Genomic DNA, 20,012 nt, shown 5'->3' with positions numbered 1-20,012 from the left:
CTCAGCTATTATCTAATAATTTAGGTACTTGTGTTGTTAAACCTTGTCAGTATACCAGAGTGGATAAGGAGGGAGTAGATTTGATAGTATACCTTCCAAAACCGTAAACTTAGTTATTAGCCAACAAATGATCATGAGATAGGAGAAGAATTAGGCCATTTAGCCCATTGAATCTGCTGCATCATTCCATCATGACTCTTTTATTAACCCCCTAAACCCCATTCTTCTGTCTTTGCCCTGTAATTTTTGACACCCTTATTAATCAAGAACCTATCAACCTCTGCTTTAAATATACCCAATCACTGGCCTACACAGCTATCTGCAGCAATGACTTCCACAGATTCACCACCTTCTGGCTAAAGAAATTCTTCCTCGTCTCTGCTCTAAAGGGACTGTGATGCTGTTAACTGTACCAGCCTCACAACATCCATGGAAAGGTTAATATAGAAAGGTGCAGCAAGGCTCACGCATTTTATAAACAAAAAAAATTAAAGGAAATGAAGGAGAAAAATGTGTTAAGTTGTGAGAGTGATTTGCCTTTACATAAATGGTCAGTCAGTGGCTAGGTAATGAGAACATTTTTAGGTTGATGGTAATTTAAAAAATGAATTGGATTATTTGGCAACTGTAAGGTATCTCCACAAAAGATAAATGACAAAATAATCAAAGGGGAGGTGATGGACTTGTAGAGGGCTGCAGAGGAATATGTGGGGTTTGTATGATGTGGTGATTGGATTGATAGATTGCTCTTCTGCAGGTGGAATGGATGCAGATAGCCTGTGTCATTATGTAGCAAAAGGTCACTGAGTCGTACTCTTACTCTGCAGAGAAGGAGATCCACTCACAGGTCTGTGCCAGCTACCAGTGCAGCAGTTCTGTCATTCCAATTAACATTCTCACAGAATGTGTAGCGCCAAGCTGACAAGCCAAAGAATCACAGCAAAAAACCCATCTTGCTTGTATCAGCTCTTTGAAGCAAAAACCTGAGTGATACCCTTTCCCTCTTCTTTTCTCACAGTTTTCCAATGAAGTATTTATCAAAGTTGCAATTGAATCTATCTTCATCATCCTTTCAGTCAGTGCATTCCAGCTCATTACAACTTGGTGATTTAAAGATAAATCTGGTTGGAATAAAATAAATTAGATCATGGTTAAGTAATTTTCATCTTTGCTTTGGCAATTTGTTTGATGGATTTTCTCATTTTGATGACCCATGAAGGCAAAATGCAGATCAAAATTAATTTTTATAAGAAGGCAACAAATAAGAAGATAGCAACCACCCGACAAATATGACTGAGACCATGGCGGTTCTGTAGGGGTCAGTATTTCCTGTTGGTATATTTAGACAGAATTCAGCCATCATCAAGGGACCCTCAGCATCCAGGCCATGCTCTCTTCTCACTGCTGCCATCACGAAGGAGGTTCATGAGCCTCAGGTCCCACAACACAAAGTTTGGAACACTTATTAATCCTCAAGCATCAGGCTCCTGAACCAGAGGTGATAACTTTACTCACCCCAATAATGAAATGATTCCACAGCCTATGGACCCACTTATTTTCAACAACTTTACAACTCACGTTCTCAATATAATTTATTACTTATTTATTGTTACTGCTTTTTGTATTTGCACAATTTGTCATCTTTTGCACATTGGTTGTTTGTCCATCTTTGTGTGTGGTTTTTCATTGATTCTTTTGTGTTTCTTTGAATCTGCTGTAAATGCCCTCAAGAAAATGAATCTCTGGGTAGTGTATAGTGGCATTTAAGTACCTTGGTTGTTTTGAAATTTAAACTTAAACTTTGAATTGTAAGAAAATGTAAAATACGTCTCTATACTGTCAAAGATGTTAAGCTTACTCTGCTTTTTATCACATCAATGTTTAAACTCCTTGCCTAATAGCAAAATTATTCTAACTGTTAACAATGAAAAAAAAATCTTTTGTGAATTATCAAGGGGATTATAAGTGTCCACAACATTCTGTTTGCAGTTGTTAATTTGGGTTGTTCTTAGTGTTATTTGACAGTAGGAATCTTGTTTCCTTTGTCCAGCATAAAGACCACTTGGTGTTGGAAGACAGTCTGTTCTTCAAAGATGGAAAGAAAAGGATTGACTATATTTTGGTCTACAAAAAATCAGATATGCATGTAGAGAAAAGAAGCACATTTGAAAAGAATCTGCGGGCAGAAGGACTGCAACTTGAAAGAGAGGTTGGAACAAAAGTTTGACTATTAATATCAATGTTTATTGTCAAAGGTGTTTAATGTCTTGAAAAGTTACAATAGACAATAGGTGCAGGAGTAGGCTATTCGGCCCTTCGAGCCAGCACCACCATTCACTGTGATCATGGCTGATCATCCACAATCAGTACCCCGTTCCTGCCTTCTCCCCATACCTCTTGACTCCGCTATCTTTAAGAGCTCTATCTAACTGTTTCATGAAAGCATCCAGAGAATTGGCCTCCACTGCCTTCTGAGGCAGAGCATTCCACAGATCCACAACTCTCTGGGTGAAAAAGTTTTTCCTGAACTCTGTTCTAAATGGCCTACTCCTTATTCTTAAACAGTAGCCTCTGGTTCTGGACTCCCCCAATATCGGGAACATGTTTCCTGCCTCTAGCGTGTCCAATCCCTTAATAATCTTATATGTTTTAATCAGATCCCCTCTCATCCTTCTAAATTCCAGTGTATACAAGCCCAGTCACTCCAATTTTTCAACATATGACAGTCCCGCCATCCCAGGACTAAATAGTTTCTATTTAGAACTAGCTCTTCGGATTGATCACGCGGTTGAAACACATATTAAGTGAGCCAAGTACATCAAGAAGGCCCATTTTTACTTGATGATCTGTGAAACATTAGCTGATTGTTATCTGAACAGCAGGAGTATTACAATTTAGGGTTTAAAGGAGGAGTGGAATACATATAAGAAATAGGAGCCAAATTAGGCTTTTAGGCCCCTTGAGTCTGTTCCACCATTCCATCATGGTTGATTTGTTATCCCTCTCAACCCTTTTTCCTGTCTTCTCCCTGTAACATAGAACAGTAAGCACAGGAACAGGCCCTTTGGCTTTCAATGTGCTGAACCAGCTAAATGGCTCAATAAGCTAATCCCTTGTGCCTACACAATATCCTTCCATTTTCCATTCAACTGCCTGTGTAATTATCTCTTCAAAGTTGCTAATGTATCCACCACCATCTCAGGCAACACATTCCAGGCATTCACCACTCTCTGTAAGAACAAAACTTGTCCCTCGCATCTCCTTTGACATTACCTCCTCTCATCTTAAATGAGTGCCCCCTTGGTATTAGACATTTCAACCCTGGGAAAAGGATACTGTCTATCTGTGCCTCTCGTAATCTTATAGATCTCTATCAGATCTCCCCTCAGCCTCCGCCACTCCAGATAAAGTAACCTAAGTTGGTCCAACCTCTTGTTAGAGCACATTCATTCCAATCCTGGTAAACCTCTTCGACACCCTCTCCAAAGGTTCACCATGCTTCCTATAATGGGGTGGCTAGAACTGCATGCAATACTCCAGGTGCAGCCTAACTAGAGTTTTATAAAGTTGCAAAATAACTTTCTGACTTTTGGATTCAATGCCTCAACTAATTAAGGGAAGTATGCCATATGCCTTCTTAACCACCATATAAACTGCATAACCACTTTCAAAGAGCTATGAACTTTGACCCCAAGATCCCTCTGCTCATCAACACTGTTAAGTGTACTGTCATTTTACATTTGAGCTATCAAAGTGCAAAACTTCACATTTGGCCAGGTTAAACTCCATCTTCTATTTCTCCTCCCATATTTGTATTTTTGCTAGTCTTCTACGCTAACCACACCACCACCAACCTTTGTATCATCTGAACATCTGCAAACCTATTTTCAGCCAGGTCATTTATATACATCACAAACAGCAGAGGTCCCAGTACAGATTCCTGTAGAACACCACTAATCCCAGACCCCCAGCTAGAATAAGTGCCTTTGGCCACTACCATGTGTCTTCTATGGGCAAGTCAGTTCTGAATCCAAATGGTCAATTCATCATGGATCCCATGCATCTTAATCTTCTGGATGAGTTTCCCACACAGGACCTTGTGAAAGACCTTACTAAGATCCAAGTAGACAGCATCCGCAATTCTACCTTCATCAATCACCCTTGTCACTTTGTCAGAAAACTGAATCACTATTTGCCCCACACAAAGCCAAGCTGGCTCTCCCTAATAAAGCCATGGTTTTCAAAATGCTCATAAATCCTAACTCTAAGAATTCTTTCCAGTAACCTCCCTACCACTGATGTAAAACTCACCGGTCTATGGTTTCTAGGGCTATCCCTGGTTTCCTTCTTGAATAATAAAGCAACATCAGCTACTCAACAGTCCTCCAGGACCTCATCTGTGGATAAATAGCACACAAAGATATTGATCAAAACCCCAGCAATCTCCTCTCCTGCCTCTCTCAATAGACTGGGGTATATCCTATCAGGTCCTAGACTTTATGAGACCCAGCATTACCTCTCCTTTAGCTCTAAACTTCCTAACCTCCTCATCCTTCTTCTCGGTCAGCCAAGCAAATGCTCACCACTTTATCATTGAGTGGTTGTTCCCTCTCCTTGATTATTGCCTTGCTCTTGATTTTTGATGTATGTATTGAATGCCTTGTGATTATCCTTAATAATAATTGCCAAAGAGTTTTCATGACCTCTCTGGCTTTCCTAATTCCCCTTACCAGTTCTTTCCTGGCTTTTTTATGATCTTCAAGGGCTCTGTTTGACTCTAGCTTCCTAAGCTTTACATACTTTTCCCTTTTCTTCTTGACAAAATTTAACACCTCTCGATATCCAACCATCCTTGTCATTTCTGCTGACTGGAACATACCTGTCCTGTACTTTGTGCAGTTAGTCTTTACATGTTGGATGACGACATGCTGTTCCAAGTTAGATGTTCCAAAATTTAAACAGCTATTTCAAATTTACTCTCCCGAGTTCCTGCCTAGTTTGTATTCCTCCAATTTAATACTCCCCATGAGGTCCATTTTTATCCTGATCTATAGCGATCTTAGAACTTAAGGAATTGTGGTTGTCTTTCACTACCTGCTCATCCACTAAAAAGTTGATCACCTGGCCAGGCCAGTGAGGATAGAAGTAGAATGAGGTGGCAGATAAATGTGTGGCTGAAAGAATGACAATTGTAATAAAAGTGCATGGTGTTGTGTTACAAAATAATTTGATTTCTATAAGAAATCATTTACCTAAACTGGACCTGCAGCCAAAAGTTTGAAACTGGACCAAATAGATCGGCATTATTCATGGAATTTATGTTTTTACATTTTTTTTAGTTATTTCTGGCATTTTAATTATTGTAAAACTCCACTGACTCCACTCCAATTGAATAGGTTCAATTTTCAAATTGATGAGACGTACAGTTAGAGTAAATGCAAATAGGCTTTTTCCATTGAGGTTGGGTGAAGTGAACAAGAGGTCATAGGCTAGGGGTGAAAGGTGAAACATTTAAGGATGAAATATTTAATAAATCACTCCGAAGGTGATGCAAGTGTGGAACAAGTTGAGAGTGGAAGTGGTAGATGTGGATTCGATTGCAATATTTAAGAGAAATCTGGATACTCTCATGGATTGGAGGGGTAAGCAGTGCTATGGTCCAGGTGCAAGTTGATGGACTAGGCTGAAGGACAGTTCAACATGGACTAGATGGGCTGGGGGGCCTGTTTCTGTGTTGTACTGCTCTATGACTTTACTTTTCTCTCCAAGTTGATCTCTACTACCTTTGGAAAGTGAAAGATTCATTCCAGCAAGAATGATTATCTGGGCAGTTCTGGAATAAAATCTGCTGTTGTAGCTGGTAAAAAATATAAAATTTTTCACCGGTGATGGCAAAGATCAGAATCAGCTGGATGTAATGCACCTCCAACCATGTCATTCATGCACAAATAACAAGTTGCATATATAACATTAAAAGCATTAGGAGCACGAGTACATCAATCCTTAATATGACCGTGGCTGATTTGTTCCAGGCCTAAACTCATGTGGAAATAACCACCCCCAAGTAGAGAGAGTCTCACCAGTTCTGAGGGAAACAACATTATTGCTATTGTCCTTTTCCCCTTCAGGATACATATTTTGACGATTGTGATGGATCAGAAAATAACTGCCTTATTCCAAAGTCTGGAGCAGCTGTAATTTGGAGAATGCAAATTCCATAGGAACCTCCTTATTTTGCAAACATGTCTGAAGTAAGAAGAGAGAGTGTGGGAAATGATCAGATAGTCAAGCAGTATTTGTGGAGAAGGAATCAGATTTAGTATGGACTTTGGACATCTGAGCATATAAAGGTGTGGAGACTGTGTAGGCAGGAAGTATTAGTTTAGTTGTCAATTTCATCATTAATTTAATTGGTTTTTCACAGCATGATGGGCCAAAGGGCCTGTTGATATGTTGTACGGTTCTGTATTCTGTGTTACAATATTTCGGGTTTCTCCATCAATACTTCCCATCTCCCAATTCAATCCTTCCTCAATATTGACCAGTTGAGTTGCTCCTTCAATACTGCTCCCTAATAGTGCAGCGCTGTCCCAATAGTGACCGTGATGTTGCGGTATTCTCTCCACACTACTTCTCTGACCATTTGGCATTTCTGTAGCACAGCCCATCCAACAGTGTGGTTCTCCCTTTCTACTGCCCCACCAGAAGTGTTTTCTTTCCTTCAGTTCAGATGCTGCCATGGTGCAGAGTACTACAGTGGTTGAATATATGAGGTGTAAGATGTACTGTGCAACATTTGAAGGAGTGTGTGCTTGCTATAGGAATGATAGTGGATGGAAATATATGGCTGATTCTAATGACCTTGATGGTTGAGTTTCATCGCTAAAATTCCTGTGGCACTGAGATCCAGAATAAGGGGCATCAATACCAGCATTGACCTCCCTGGCCATCGCTTCTCACTTCTGTTGAAGTGTGCTGGAGGTTATAGTGAGGACGTGGACACGGAATGGAATACGTGGTTAGCTTGGGATTACTAACTGAGTAATGACAAAGTACACATGCTGACTCCAAAATACATCCATGAGTGAGAATCTAGTTTTTAATAAACTCATGAATATCTTATGCAGGAGGTTTACACTTAAGGAAAATGCTCCCATCCAAACACATGGTCATCTCCAAGATCAAGGCAATTTTGAATTCAGCATTTAAAAAAAGGTTCAAAGGTTCACTTTATTATCAAAGTATGAATGCAGAATACAACTCTGAGAGTTGTCTTCTCCAGACAGCCATAAAATACGGAAAACCATAGGAGTAATTGAAAGAAAGACATCAATCCGCCCCACACTAAAAGAGAAAGGAACAAAAGCTCGCAAACCCCAAACCTCCTCAACGCCTCCCTCACATGAAAAAGTGCTAATTGAGTATCATTATATCGTACAGAATAGAAAGAGACCATTAACCCAACATGCCTTGTGACAAAATGACCCACTTGTGCTTTTGTTCCCTATTTTGATAAAAGTGACAGAGAGCTTGCCTGCATTATGACAGAATCAAACAATATTCCTTTCTGGAAATTCCTGTAAATCACTTGGGTGGGTACTTAATGTCAGCCGTGATCATTTATAATGTAATGGAGAGAACTGAACAAGGTTTAGAGTAACAAGCTAGTGATTACCCTTATTGTGGAGGATCCCTTGTCCATCAGTGGAATTAATATACTTGAAGTTTACACAAGAGCGCAAGAGAGAATTTTGCTTCTGTAGATGCATTGTCACTTTGCTGGAACTGGAAAGTGCAATAAAAAGTCATGGCACCATTACACATGCTGATGTGGATTTCTAACTTTCAGCCCGATGATTCCTATTTAAACTATTGGTTATTTGTGAAAATTACAATAAAATCCTCAAGTATCCTTACTTTGCCATCTGTGCCAATCTAAATCAATTTAGATTTGCTCTGGTTCCTGCGATTTATTAGTCTTGCTGCCTAAAGAAAATGATCCTTGGAAACCTTTGATAATGAGGTGAAGACCTAATCAGATTTTAAGTATGGGATGATATTATAAATTTTGATGCCCTGTAGATGAAGAAATATCTTTTATTATATATTAAGCTTTTGACCACTGATTTGAACTTACAGAGCCGCGTAATACACTCTCCCTGAATTTGTATTGATATTGATGTGAAAGTATTTTGAAAGCAACTTACTTCCTATTTCCTTGTTTCTTTGTAACCACAGCAGTCCATCACTAACAGTGACATAATGTTTGTGAAACTCCACGCACCTTGGGAAACAATATGTAAATATGCAGAAAGAATGAACATCTGCATGCCCTTTAGGTATTGTACATGCCTTACTCTGTTAAGTTTTAAGTATCATAACTTTGTTAAATTACTAACCATTATACTGGGGTTTAAGTGATATTTTAGCAGCTAGTCAGGGAAATTGTTAAAGATCAGAGCGAGATTATGGCAACACTTATAGAAGCTTTAAAAAGGGATAACCTTCAATAGGAGAATTGTTTTGTTTTCCCACTAAGAAGTAATGCATTCCTTGACTGTCAACAAGTTAGTACCAACTCTCTTAAAAGATGAATAATACTTCTTTATCTTTGGCAGTTTGTGAGAATTACCACAAGATAAATACAATAACAAGTCAATAGTAGTGTTCCCAAGCATGTTTCCCAAAGCTTCCTGTTATTCTAAACCACCATTAAATAGTGATTATTTTGATCTTTTAATGCTTTAGTTTGTGTAGTACGGCATGTACTGTGCATGATTGAATTACAATATTATTATTGCTTAATGGCATCTTGACATTTAAAATACACAGCAAGTAAATGTTACTCGGTCTTTCCTTCCTTGTGTTTAGTTTTTGTTTTCCTATCCATCCAGGAAAAAATGTTATTATACTGATTGGAAGAGCAAAATGATGAGCAGGTTGGTTGGTGCTATAAAGCATTTGCTGATACCACAGTCCATCCTGTACAGATTGTGGTTGGTGGTTGTAAAATCACAGGTAGAACACTATAGATGTTGTTGCTGTCCAATACAGTTTGATACAGTACAAAATTAATTTTAGTGAAAGCAGATGAACTCTTTGGCGGATGAAATGCTTAAATTCAATTTGCTTATTGATTTATTAAGCACTTGGACACATCGTTGCAATTACGGAAGTTAAACTTATTCCTACACTTTTCCAAGACCTTATCAAAAGACATAGCTTTATTTTTTTTAATGGAGTGCTTATTGCAAGCCTGTCATTGTTTATTTCGTACGTTTCCATTGAACACTTCTGGCGAACTGAATGTAATGGACATTCCACAGATGGTTTACAGGTCCTTCACTCCCTGCTTCAGGCAGTGAGAAGAGGCTGAGACAATGAAACCCTTCTTGGCTGACATTAAATTCTTTCAGCTGTGGATGATAAATCCACTGCCCAATCTTTTCAAACATACTTAAATCCCTTTTTGAGACTTATGACCAGGATAATGAGCTCTTCTTTTGCTTGAAAATGAAAATGTCTGACATAATACCGGATTCAACAAGCAATGTTTTCTCAATCGGAGTTTTGATTCGCATATCAAGCAAGTGGTTCACCTTTTCTAACAACAAGTAGTTGTGGTCTCCTCCATTCCATTAAACCTTCCAGTCTGTGATGTAAAGAGCTGGCAGTCTGCTCTTGATTTATGACACGCTGAACATTGTTGGTGTGTTCAACATGTGTCCATAAAGTGACATCAATATATTTGCCCTTTAGAGAGCATTTGTGATACTTCGTAATTTTTTCCAGGCAATAGATTTAAAATATTCCCATCAGCATACTTCTAAGAACACAGAAGTATCTGTTTCCAAATAAAGTTATATGATTTAGCCATACATTTTTCAAAGTTGTGTCTATATTTATTGCAGGTAACTGAAATCTGAGAGTTTCTTTAGCATGAAAATAGCATTATCTTCCTATGTAGAGCCTGCTGAGTCAAAGCACAGACTTTCCAGCCAAATTGTTCTCAAGTGGATGCATTATCTAGAGTAATATATAACATAAAATCAGTTATACTATCAATAAGTCCGGTTCAGCAGTTTGTAGATTTTTATTTTTCGATTTTGTTACAAACTTGGAAAGAGTTTGTTCAGACCATTTAGTCCAAAGGTGCTCTCTGAACAATCCCATCAAACTCCTTCCTCTAGAAATCATTCTATGACCAATTTTGTCTCACATGCCCATCAAATCTTCCATTACAGTAGCCAATTAACTTGCCAACTCATCTGTGAGATGTGCCATGGAATAAAAGCACCCAAGCAAAAGGCAAACAATACAGATGGTAGCTGAAATCAGTCAAATCTGGTTTGTTGGAATCATAACCACACAGCCTGCTGTGTGACTGTACCATCCCAAATTCATTCCCAGTTTTCTAAGAAACTGAGTCTTTGAAACTTTGATGTTTCAGGATTATTATATATGATTTTCTGTGCCAGTCCTGCCACTTGTAATTGTTATACTGCAGGTTAAAAATGACACAGATTTTGGCATGGAGTACACATTTCCCAAAACGAACACTCATTATTTGGAACATTATTTGGGATATCAGTGTCAACATCTAAATTGTTTTGATTCTAAATTGTTAATTTTGATAATGTTCTTCTGAGATACATAGGCATTTTTACCATGTTAAAATCTTTATTAGTATGTTCTTTTTCTTAAGGTATGAAGTTTTATGACTTAGTTGTTCATTTCTCTCCATAGCTTTAGGTTGAAAAGTTAATAAATATTATCTCTTGGATGCTTCAGGATGAAACTCATCTATGCATAAAAGGAAGCCATCCTTTAGATTATTCTGCTGCCTTTTTCTGAATCTGCCATGAGCAAAATAAACAGGTTTATTTTTAAGTCTTTTGAAAATCCCAGATCTAAAGATATTTGCAAGGGTTTCTTTGGCACTGTAGAAAGGACTGCAAAACTGTCGAATAATTGTAAACACAAGAAAATCTGCAGATGCTGGAAATTCAAGCAACACACATAAAATGCTGGTGAAACGCAGCAGGTTAGGCAGAATCTATAGGGAGAAGCGCTGTCGATGTTTCGGGCCGAGACCCTTCGTCAGGACTAACTGAAAGGAAAGATAGTAAGAGATTTGAAAGTAGGAGGGGGAGGGGAAAATGCGAATGATAGGAGAGGACCGGAGGAGGTGGGGTGAAGCTGAGAGCCAGGAAGGTGATTGGCAAAAGGGATACTGAGCTAGAGAAGGGAAAGGATCAGGGGACGGGAAGCCTAGGGAGAAAGAAAGGGGGAGGGGAGCACCAGAGAGAGATGGAGAACAGGCAGAGTGATGGGCAGAAAGAGAGGGAAAAAAAGGGGGAAAAAGCTAAATATATCAGGGATGGGATAAGAAGGGGAGGAGGGGCATTAACGGAAGTTAGAGAAGTCAGTGTTCATGCCATCAGGTTGGAGGCTACCCAGTCAGTATATAAAGTGTTTATATACCTCCGGTCTTCTCCTATCATTTCGCATTTTCCCCTCCCCCTCCTACTTTCAAGTCTCTTACTATCTTTCATTTCAGTTAGTCCTGACGAAGGGTCTCGGCCCGAAACATCGACAGCGCTTCTCCCTATAGATGCTGCCTGACCTGCTGTATTCCACCAGCATTTTGAATATTTGTAAATCTTTTTTCCCTCAATGTATTGCAATTGATTTGCGTGGAAAACCTATATAACCATATAACAATTACAGCACGGAAACAGGCCATCTTGGCCCTTCTAGTCCATGCCGAACGCTTACTCTCACCTAGTCCCACTGACCCGCACTCAGCCCATAACCCTCCATTCCTTTCCTGTCCATATACCTATCCAATTTTACTTTAAATGACAATACCGAACCTGCCTCTACCACTTCTACTGGAAACTCGTTCTACACAGCTACCACTCTGAGTAAAGAAATTCCCCCTCATGTTACCCTTAAATTTTTGCCCCCTAACTCTCAACGCATGTCCTCTTGTTTGAATCTCCCCTACTCTCAATGGAAAAAGCCTATCCACGTCAACTCTATTTAACCCCCTCATAATTTTAAATACCTCTATCAAGTCCCCCCTCAACCTTCTGCACTCCAAAGAATAAAGACCTAACTTGTTCAAGCTTTCTCTGTAACATAGGTGCTGAAACCCAGGGAACATTCTAGTAAATCTTCTCTGTACTCTCTCTATTTTGTTGACATCTTTCCCATAATTCAGTGACCAGAACTGTACACAATACTCCAAATTTGGCCTTACCAATGCCTTGTATAATTTTAACATTACATCCCAACTCCTATACTCAATGCTCTGATTTACAAAGGTCAGCATACCAAAAGCTTTCTTCACCACCCTATCCACATGAGATTCCACCTTCAGGGAACTATGCACCATTATTCCTAGATCACTCTGTTCTATTGCATTCTTCAATGCCCTACCATTTACCATGTATGTTCTATTTTGATTAGTCCTACCAAAATGTAGCACCTCACACTTATCAGCATTAAACTCCATCTGCCTAACTGGCCTAAATCTCTCTGCACGCTTTGAAAACCTATTTCATTATCCACAACGCCACCTATCTTAGTATCATCTGCATACTTACTAATCCAATTTACCACCCCATCATCCAGATCATTAATGTATATGACAAACAACATTGGACCCAGTACAGATTCCTGAGGCACACCACTAGTCACCGGCCTCCAACCTGTCAAACAATTATCCACCACTACTCTCTGGCATCTCTCATCCAGCCACTGTTGAATCCATTTTACTACTTCAATATTAATACCTAATGATTGAACCTTCCTAACTAACCTTCCATGCGGAACCTTGTCAAAGGCCTTATTGAAGTCCATATACACAACACCCACTGCTTTACCCTCGTCAACTTTCCTAGTAACCTCTTCAAATAATTCAATAAGATTTGGCAAACATGACCTTCCACGCACAAATCCATGTTGACTGTTCCTAATCAGACCCTGTCTATCCAGATAATTATATATACCATCTCTAAGAATACTTTCCATTAATTTACCCACCACTGACATCAAACTGACAGGCCTACAATTGCTAGGTTTACTCTTAGAACCCTTTTTAAACAATGGAACAACATGAACAATATGCCAGTCCTCCGGCACCATCCCCATTTCTAATGACATTTGAAATATTTCTGTCAGAGCCCCTGCTATTTCTACACTAACCTCCCTCAACGTCCTAGGGAATATCCTGTCAGGACCGGAGATTTATCCACTTTTATATTCCTTGAAAGCGCCAGTACTTCCTCCTCTTTAATCATCATAGTTTCCATAACTTCCCTACTTGTTTCCCTTACCTTACACAATTCAATATCCTTCTCCTTAGTGAATATTGAAGAAAAGAAATTGTTCAAAATCTCCCCCATCTCTTTTAGCTCCACACATAGCTGTCCACTCTAATTCTCTAAGGGACCAATTTTATCTCTCACTATCCTTTTGCTATTAATATAACTGTAGAAACCCTTTGGATTTATTTTCACCTTACTTGCCAAAGCAACCTGTTCTGTTAAAAGAAGTTGCATTGATTTCATTGTGTTGGAACAGGCATTGGAGGGAATGTAAGTTAGAAATTTATCAGCTGGATTAATTTTAAAATGAGTAAAATGCATTTAGAATGATACTTGGAACTTGAGCAAAGGATGCTGATTAGATTTTTTCAAAGTAAATTATAAATTAAATTACATAGCCAACTGATCATTTTCATCTTTTTGTTCATAAGACTCCTTTGTCTTTCATCTATTCTAGAGGTATATTTTTACATTCATTAGGTTTAAGATTTACCCAGTTGAGTTCAGTACAAATTAACAGGTATCCATGTGTCAAACAAAGGAAATTAAACAGATGTCAGAGACGAGGACATTTTCAAGGGCAGTGCATTAAATGGACAACAACAGTAAATGACAGATGATTTTCATGTGATTTTACAATTCTCCAAATTAGTGCATGGGTATTTACATAATCAGTGTTTCCCAAACATCTTTACTGTGGAATAAAACTTACCTGAAAAATCCTCCAGTCTCATGTTCACATGTTTACGATCAAACTCCTGATATTATATCTTCATTTCATTGCTAATATTACATCATTATTGGCCAGGGCATCGTGCATTAAATACTCAGTCTTACTTTTAAATCATTCTAGACTGTTCTGCTTCTCTGCCAACTTTGTTAAAGGAATCAGTCTTGCTCAGAATTGATCTGGTTCCAAATGTCAGTGCTCTGATTCCTTCACAACCCACTATTCATGTATCATTCCTCACCTGCCAACAAATATTAAGAACAGTAAAATAATAACTGAAAATGCTGGAAAAATTGAGCAAAGTTAGACAGCATCTATGGAAGGAGCAGCAGACACCATTTCAGGTCAAATATTCCAGAAAATCAGTCAAAGTGGGGAAAATACAGATTGATTTTAAGTTGCAGAGAATCAGAATCAGATTTATTATCACTGACTTAGATGATTTTTTTTTTAAATTTTTGCAGCAGCAGTACAGTGCAAGGACAGGAAATTATTAATAAATATGAAAATGTATAAATAGGTAATAAAAAGGAATAAGAAGGTTGTGTTCATGGGTTTACGTTGGAAATCTGATGGTAAAGAGGAAGAAGCTTTTTCTGAATCTTTGAGTATATTGAGAAGATAGGAGCAGGATGACAATGAAAAAGGGAAAATCTCTGATGGGATGTCAAGAATACCATAGTTTACAAAGCTGTCTGCTTCATCAATTAATAAGCGAAGTCAGAGAGGGAGAAAACAAAGAAAGTGGAGGAAGTAGATGACAGACTTTGTAGAAAAACTGAAAGGAGAATTTTCCTGTCTGTCAATCCATTAACCTTCGAATGAGCATGGCAGTCTTGACTTCAGCCTCACAGGTCCATGCATTGTTCCCCACTCTCTCTGTAACATCAGACATCTAACTTTTGCCATTCTGATGAAAGATCTTCAGCCTGATAGATTAACTCTGTTCCTCTCTCCACGGATTTTCAACAGGGTACGTGTTTCTTTGCATTTTTTTGTTTTTATTTCAGATTTCCACCATCTCCAGATTCTTTTTGATTTTCAATGAAACAATCACTTAGTCCAACCCAAAAATCTTTTAAACCCTTGTTTCTCAGAAAATATTCATCCAATCTAATGGCCTTTGCTCATTGAAAGTTGAATCTTAGCTTAACTTTGTGCAATGCTGGGTGTTTTATTATTGCACACTGCAGTTTCTGCCAACTTGAATCATTGCTGAAGAATCTGTGGCACCTCGATGTGCATTGCTTCATTTTTTGCACGTAATAACTAGAAACCCACATTTATGCACTGATTTTAATTCAGCTCTAGTCTGCTAAAATAGTAAGTTAGTTAATCTCTTGAATTTCTGATATGGTTCTGTCAGAAACTATTTGAACTGCTGGGGTTTTTTGGCACCATGGAGATTATTCATTCTAAATAGCACAAGCCTTACTGAAATAGGGAGGTTGTATGCAAATGATGCTGTGATATTTTAGTTCTCGTCATGAGCCATGTCTGCCACATACAGGATGGCAGCATTCCAAAAGGCATTGTCTACATTGAGCTGGCTTTGGGTCAAGAGAATCGCTGACTCCCTGCAACTCTGCTACAAGGATATCTGCAATCGGGCCAGGAAAGCACTGGACATCAACAGTGAGTCCTGGGAGGAGCCTGCAGTCAACCACACCAGGTGGAGAAGCACCCAGAGCAGCACCTTAAGTCAGGCAAGGAAAAATTCCTGAAAGCGGCAAAAGAGAAACGGGCCCACAGAGAGAAATGCTAGGTCTCCAGCAGAGCTAAGACCGCTTATAGATGCGACCTTTGCAACAGAGACTGCCACTCTCGCATTGCTGCACCAACGACATAGATAGCTAGGACACAACTTCCATGGTCAACCTCGACCATCAGAGGCCCACTTTATTTCTCATCCCTTGGGCATTTTGCAGCAGTCAGGAGGGACTGCCAGATATTATCTTTCCTTAAGGTTCAGGAAGATCAGAACTGAAGAATAAAACCAACTTCTGGCTTAGCAACGAAACCTGGTGGCCCTCTTTGTCTTGGGTTGTGCTTTCCTTCTTTTTCAATCCCTGTCTGAGCCCTTCTCAGACTAGTGCTGAATGCTGCACAGAATACAAGTGCTTCGCAGTCCCAGAGATAAAGCCACATTGTTCTATTGGCCTGTTGAGACATCCCTATTTTAGTTTGACCTGCAGTACTTGGAAATGATAGCTTCTCACTCTGAGCAGGTGACTGCTCTCTGGGTTTCCCTGACAGAGCTGAATCCTTGTTCCAGAATGCTTCTTTCTTTAAAATCCTTGCCATACGATGAATTAATGTTTCTACGGGTGCACATTATCAGCAAAGCTTACATTTACTGCTGGTCATTAATTCCCATGAGAAACTGGAGATATTTATCTGAGGTAACATAAATGTGTCTCTGTTGTTTCACAACCCACCTTCCTGCCATGCGATCTGCAGGGAATTGGCTTTATGCTTCTCCTCTGTCACGCAAAACAAATACTGGTCCGCAACTTGCCAAGTGCTATTAACCACCTGTATTTGCCACCAAGTCCATTTCAGTCATCCTTGGTGTTCCTGTGTCATAAGGACGACATTACTGTTTGGGAACATCAGTGTTCTATTGGGCAGGTTTCTATGGTATTCCATCCATGGGAGAGGGTTAGAACAAAGCCTGAACACAAAAATACTAAGCAAACCTTTTAATGGGCTGCTGTTAATTGATTATAGCTCAGCATTCATCACAATGAAACCTTCAGTTCTAATCAACAAGTTCCAAAGCCTGGACTTACTGTATGTAGCTGGATCCATACAGCTACTCTGCAGCTGGATCTTTGACATCCTCACTGGGAAGCCACTGTCAGTACGGATCAGAAATAACATCTCCTACCTGACAATCAACACTGGCACACACCTCAAAGATGCGTGCTTTGCCCACTTCTCTACTCTCTATACACCTCTGATCCCGTGACCAGGCACAGCTCAAACACTATTGACACAATATTGTCAGCAGCTCAAACACTATTGACACAACCATTGTCGGCAGAATTTCGGATGGTGATGAGGAAGTGCACAGAAGTGAGATAGACCAGCTGGTTGAGTGGTGTCGCAACAACATCAGTAAGACAAAGGAACTGAATGTTAACCTCAGGAAGGGGAAGTCAAGGGAACACACCTCTTCAAGGGATTGGCAGTGGAAAGTGGAAGCAGTTTCAAGTTCCTGGGTGTCAACATGTCTGAAGATCTATCCTGCTCCCAACATTTTGATGCAGTTACAAAGAATGCATGACTGTGGCTATATTTCACAGGAATTTGGTATGTCACCAAAATTTCTTACAAATTTCTACAGATGTACTATGGAGAGCATCAGCATCTGATATGGAGGGACAACTACACTGGATTGAAAAGCTGCAGGAAGTTGTAAAGTCAGCCATCTCCATCAATGGCACTAGCCTCGCCACCATTGCGGATAGTGATGCCTCAAAAAGGCTTCATCCATCATTAAGAAGTCCCATCGTTCAGGACATGCCCTCTTCACAGAATCGGAATCAGATTTAACATGCTGTGAAATTTGTTCTTTTGTGGCAGCGGTACATTATAATACATAATAAATTACAACAGGAAGTATATCTAAAAAAGAAATTTAAATTAAGTAAGTAGTGCAAAGAGAGTGGGGAAAAAAGCTGAGCTAGTGTTCATGGGTTCATTGACTATTCAGAAATCTGATGGCAGAGGGGACAAAGCTGTTCCTGAAACTATGAGTGCGTGTCTTCATGCTCCTGTACCTCTTTCTTGAAGGTAGCAATGAGAGGAAGGTATGTCCTGGATGACGGGGCTCCTTAATGATAAATGCCACCTTTTTGAGGCGTCATCTTTTGAAGATGTCCTGGATCCTGGGGAAGCTAGTGCCCATAATACAACTGAGTTTACAACTTTATGCAACTTATTTCGATCTTATTGCTACCATCAGGGAGGAGGTACAGAGATGGAAAGCTCACATTTAATGTGTCAGAAACAGCTTCTTCCCCCCCCCCCCCCCCGCCATTGGATTTCTGAATGGACAATGAACACTACCTCACAGTTTTTTCTCTTTTTTCCCCCTCTTTTTGCATACTTATTTTAAATTGTGTATTTATTTCTTATTGTAACTTACAGTTTTAAATATATTTTTGTAATAATAAATTGCAGTGTACTGCTGTCACCCAACAACAAAATGCATGACATATGCCAGTGATATTAAATCTGATTCTGATAACAGACAACTAAGTCACAGACTAAGTCACTGAAATTTGTCATTGATCAAATCCACCATTTTTCCAGTGCATTCCGAACCATTAAAACATTCAACTTTAAACAAAAAGTAACTATTAAAATGTTTTTAAAATTTGTTCATCTTGAATGAATAAACACACTACAGAAAACCCAGATATGAATGCAATTGATCCTGCTGTTACCATTCTGATCCACCTTTTAAATCTTTAAGCGGAATGTGAAATGGATGCTGCCCCAGCTGCAGGCAGGTTTACCCATGGAGTCCTGGAATGCAGGGTAGTAACAGGGCTTGGCCAGCAAGTTCACAATTTGCAGGTTTTCAAAGCAGCACTGAAGCTGCTGGAAGTCACATTGAGAAATGCCAGCACTTACTGTACATCCGATAAGGCCAACGTATTTTCAGAAGATCTTGGCCCACAGGTTTAAAGTCCTAGCTTCATTTTTTCAAACCTGTTGGAAGAGAATAAATAAAAGCCTTATAAAATGAACCTGATCCGCTGACTTACATTTTAATAAATTGCCAGACACATTCTCTGTGAAATAATGGATCCATTGTGAGGCCCTCTGAGTGAACGGGGTTACCAAGATTTTAGTGCTATCTTGGTCACATAATCCAGAGAAACTTCTAAATGGCCCATGCTGGTGGGTTAGGTTTTAGGAAGAGTACGAAAAATATCTTACCTCTTGCCCTGTAGATCATTCTCGAAGAATGTCATTCAACCAGTTCGCCTTGTTCCAAATTTGAAGGGCCGCCTGAGTTTGGGAAACACTGCCCTACTTGCATGTATGCACTGCATGAGTTACTTGGTTAGCATGCCTTTATATTACTAATTTCTGTAGGGTGGAAACAGATGTTCTAGAATACACAGCTGGGAACCCATGGACATTAAACATGACTCGAACAATTTTGGTATAATTTATTAAAACAATTGCTGCAGTACTGAGAAGAGTAATTAAAGTTGAAATTTAGTCTGGGAGATGTGATTATCTGCCACTAACAATAAAATATCAAGCCCTGTGATTGGTTAATGGTCACCATGGATTGTAAATAGTAATATAAATGGCCACTCTGGAATGATTAGTGATAACTATCATTCACAATGCACCATCTAAGTTAAATAACAATCATTTAAACATCATCCCTGAGTTTATTGCTTTGAATTTGCCAAATGGGCCAGATGTTTTCATCCATTTCAAACAGATAAGTGAGTAACCCTGATATATTTTGTGTCTCCAAGTAAATTCACTCCACATTTAGTTACACTGGTTTTGCAACAATATCAAGGAAAACTTAAATACACTTTACTTTGATGTTAAAAATGGAGAATACTTTGGCTTAACTTCCAGAATAGTCCTGTGATAACTAAATTGTATCCTTATATAATTCCTAAAGTTCTTTCTGGCTGAATATTCCAGACATTTCAAGAAATAATTATTTCATGTAGGCATGAAAGGTAAAAAGGAAACAATAAAATTAATTGAATGAATTGTAGGAGTGAGTATCTAATATCTTGATAGATTAGAAAGATTTCAATATAAATCTTAATAAATGACCCCCATAGTAAATATCCTTATAGATGTGAATAGTTAACATTAGTTCTATTGAATACTACGTCAATCAAATTTGGCCCACAATATTTAATATTCTTATAAAAGAAATATTGTAAATAGATTAT

General features: G+C 38.9%; 1 protein-coding gene across 1 annotated transcript in view; it reads left to right on the top strand.

Moving 5' to 3' along the window:
- ano3 (anoctamin 3) overlaps positions 1 to 20,012 on the top strand; it is a 386,470-nt gene that overhangs the window by 198,320 nt on the left and 168,138 nt on the right. Inside the window, exons 5-7 of the mRNA XM_073049723.1 lie at positions 2,051 to 2,209; positions 8,239 to 8,339; positions 8,895 to 8,939. Coding sequence (XP_072905824.1) covers positions 2,051 to 2,209; positions 8,239 to 8,339; positions 8,895 to 8,939 — 305 coding nt within the window. The remainder of the gene's footprint in view (positions 1 to 2,050; positions 2,210 to 8,238; positions 8,340 to 8,894; positions 8,940 to 20,012) is intronic.

Source organism: Hemitrygon akajei, chromosome 6 (genome assembly GCF_048418815.1).
Source record: "Hemitrygon akajei chromosome 6, sHemAka1.3, whole genome shotgun sequence".
In the NCBI taxonomy this organism is placed as follows: Eukaryota; Metazoa; Chordata; class Chondrichthyes; order Myliobatiformes; family Dasyatidae; genus Hemitrygon; species Hemitrygon akajei.
Note: the sequence above shows the minus strand (reverse complement) of the source record. Positions and strands in the feature narration are given on the sequence as shown.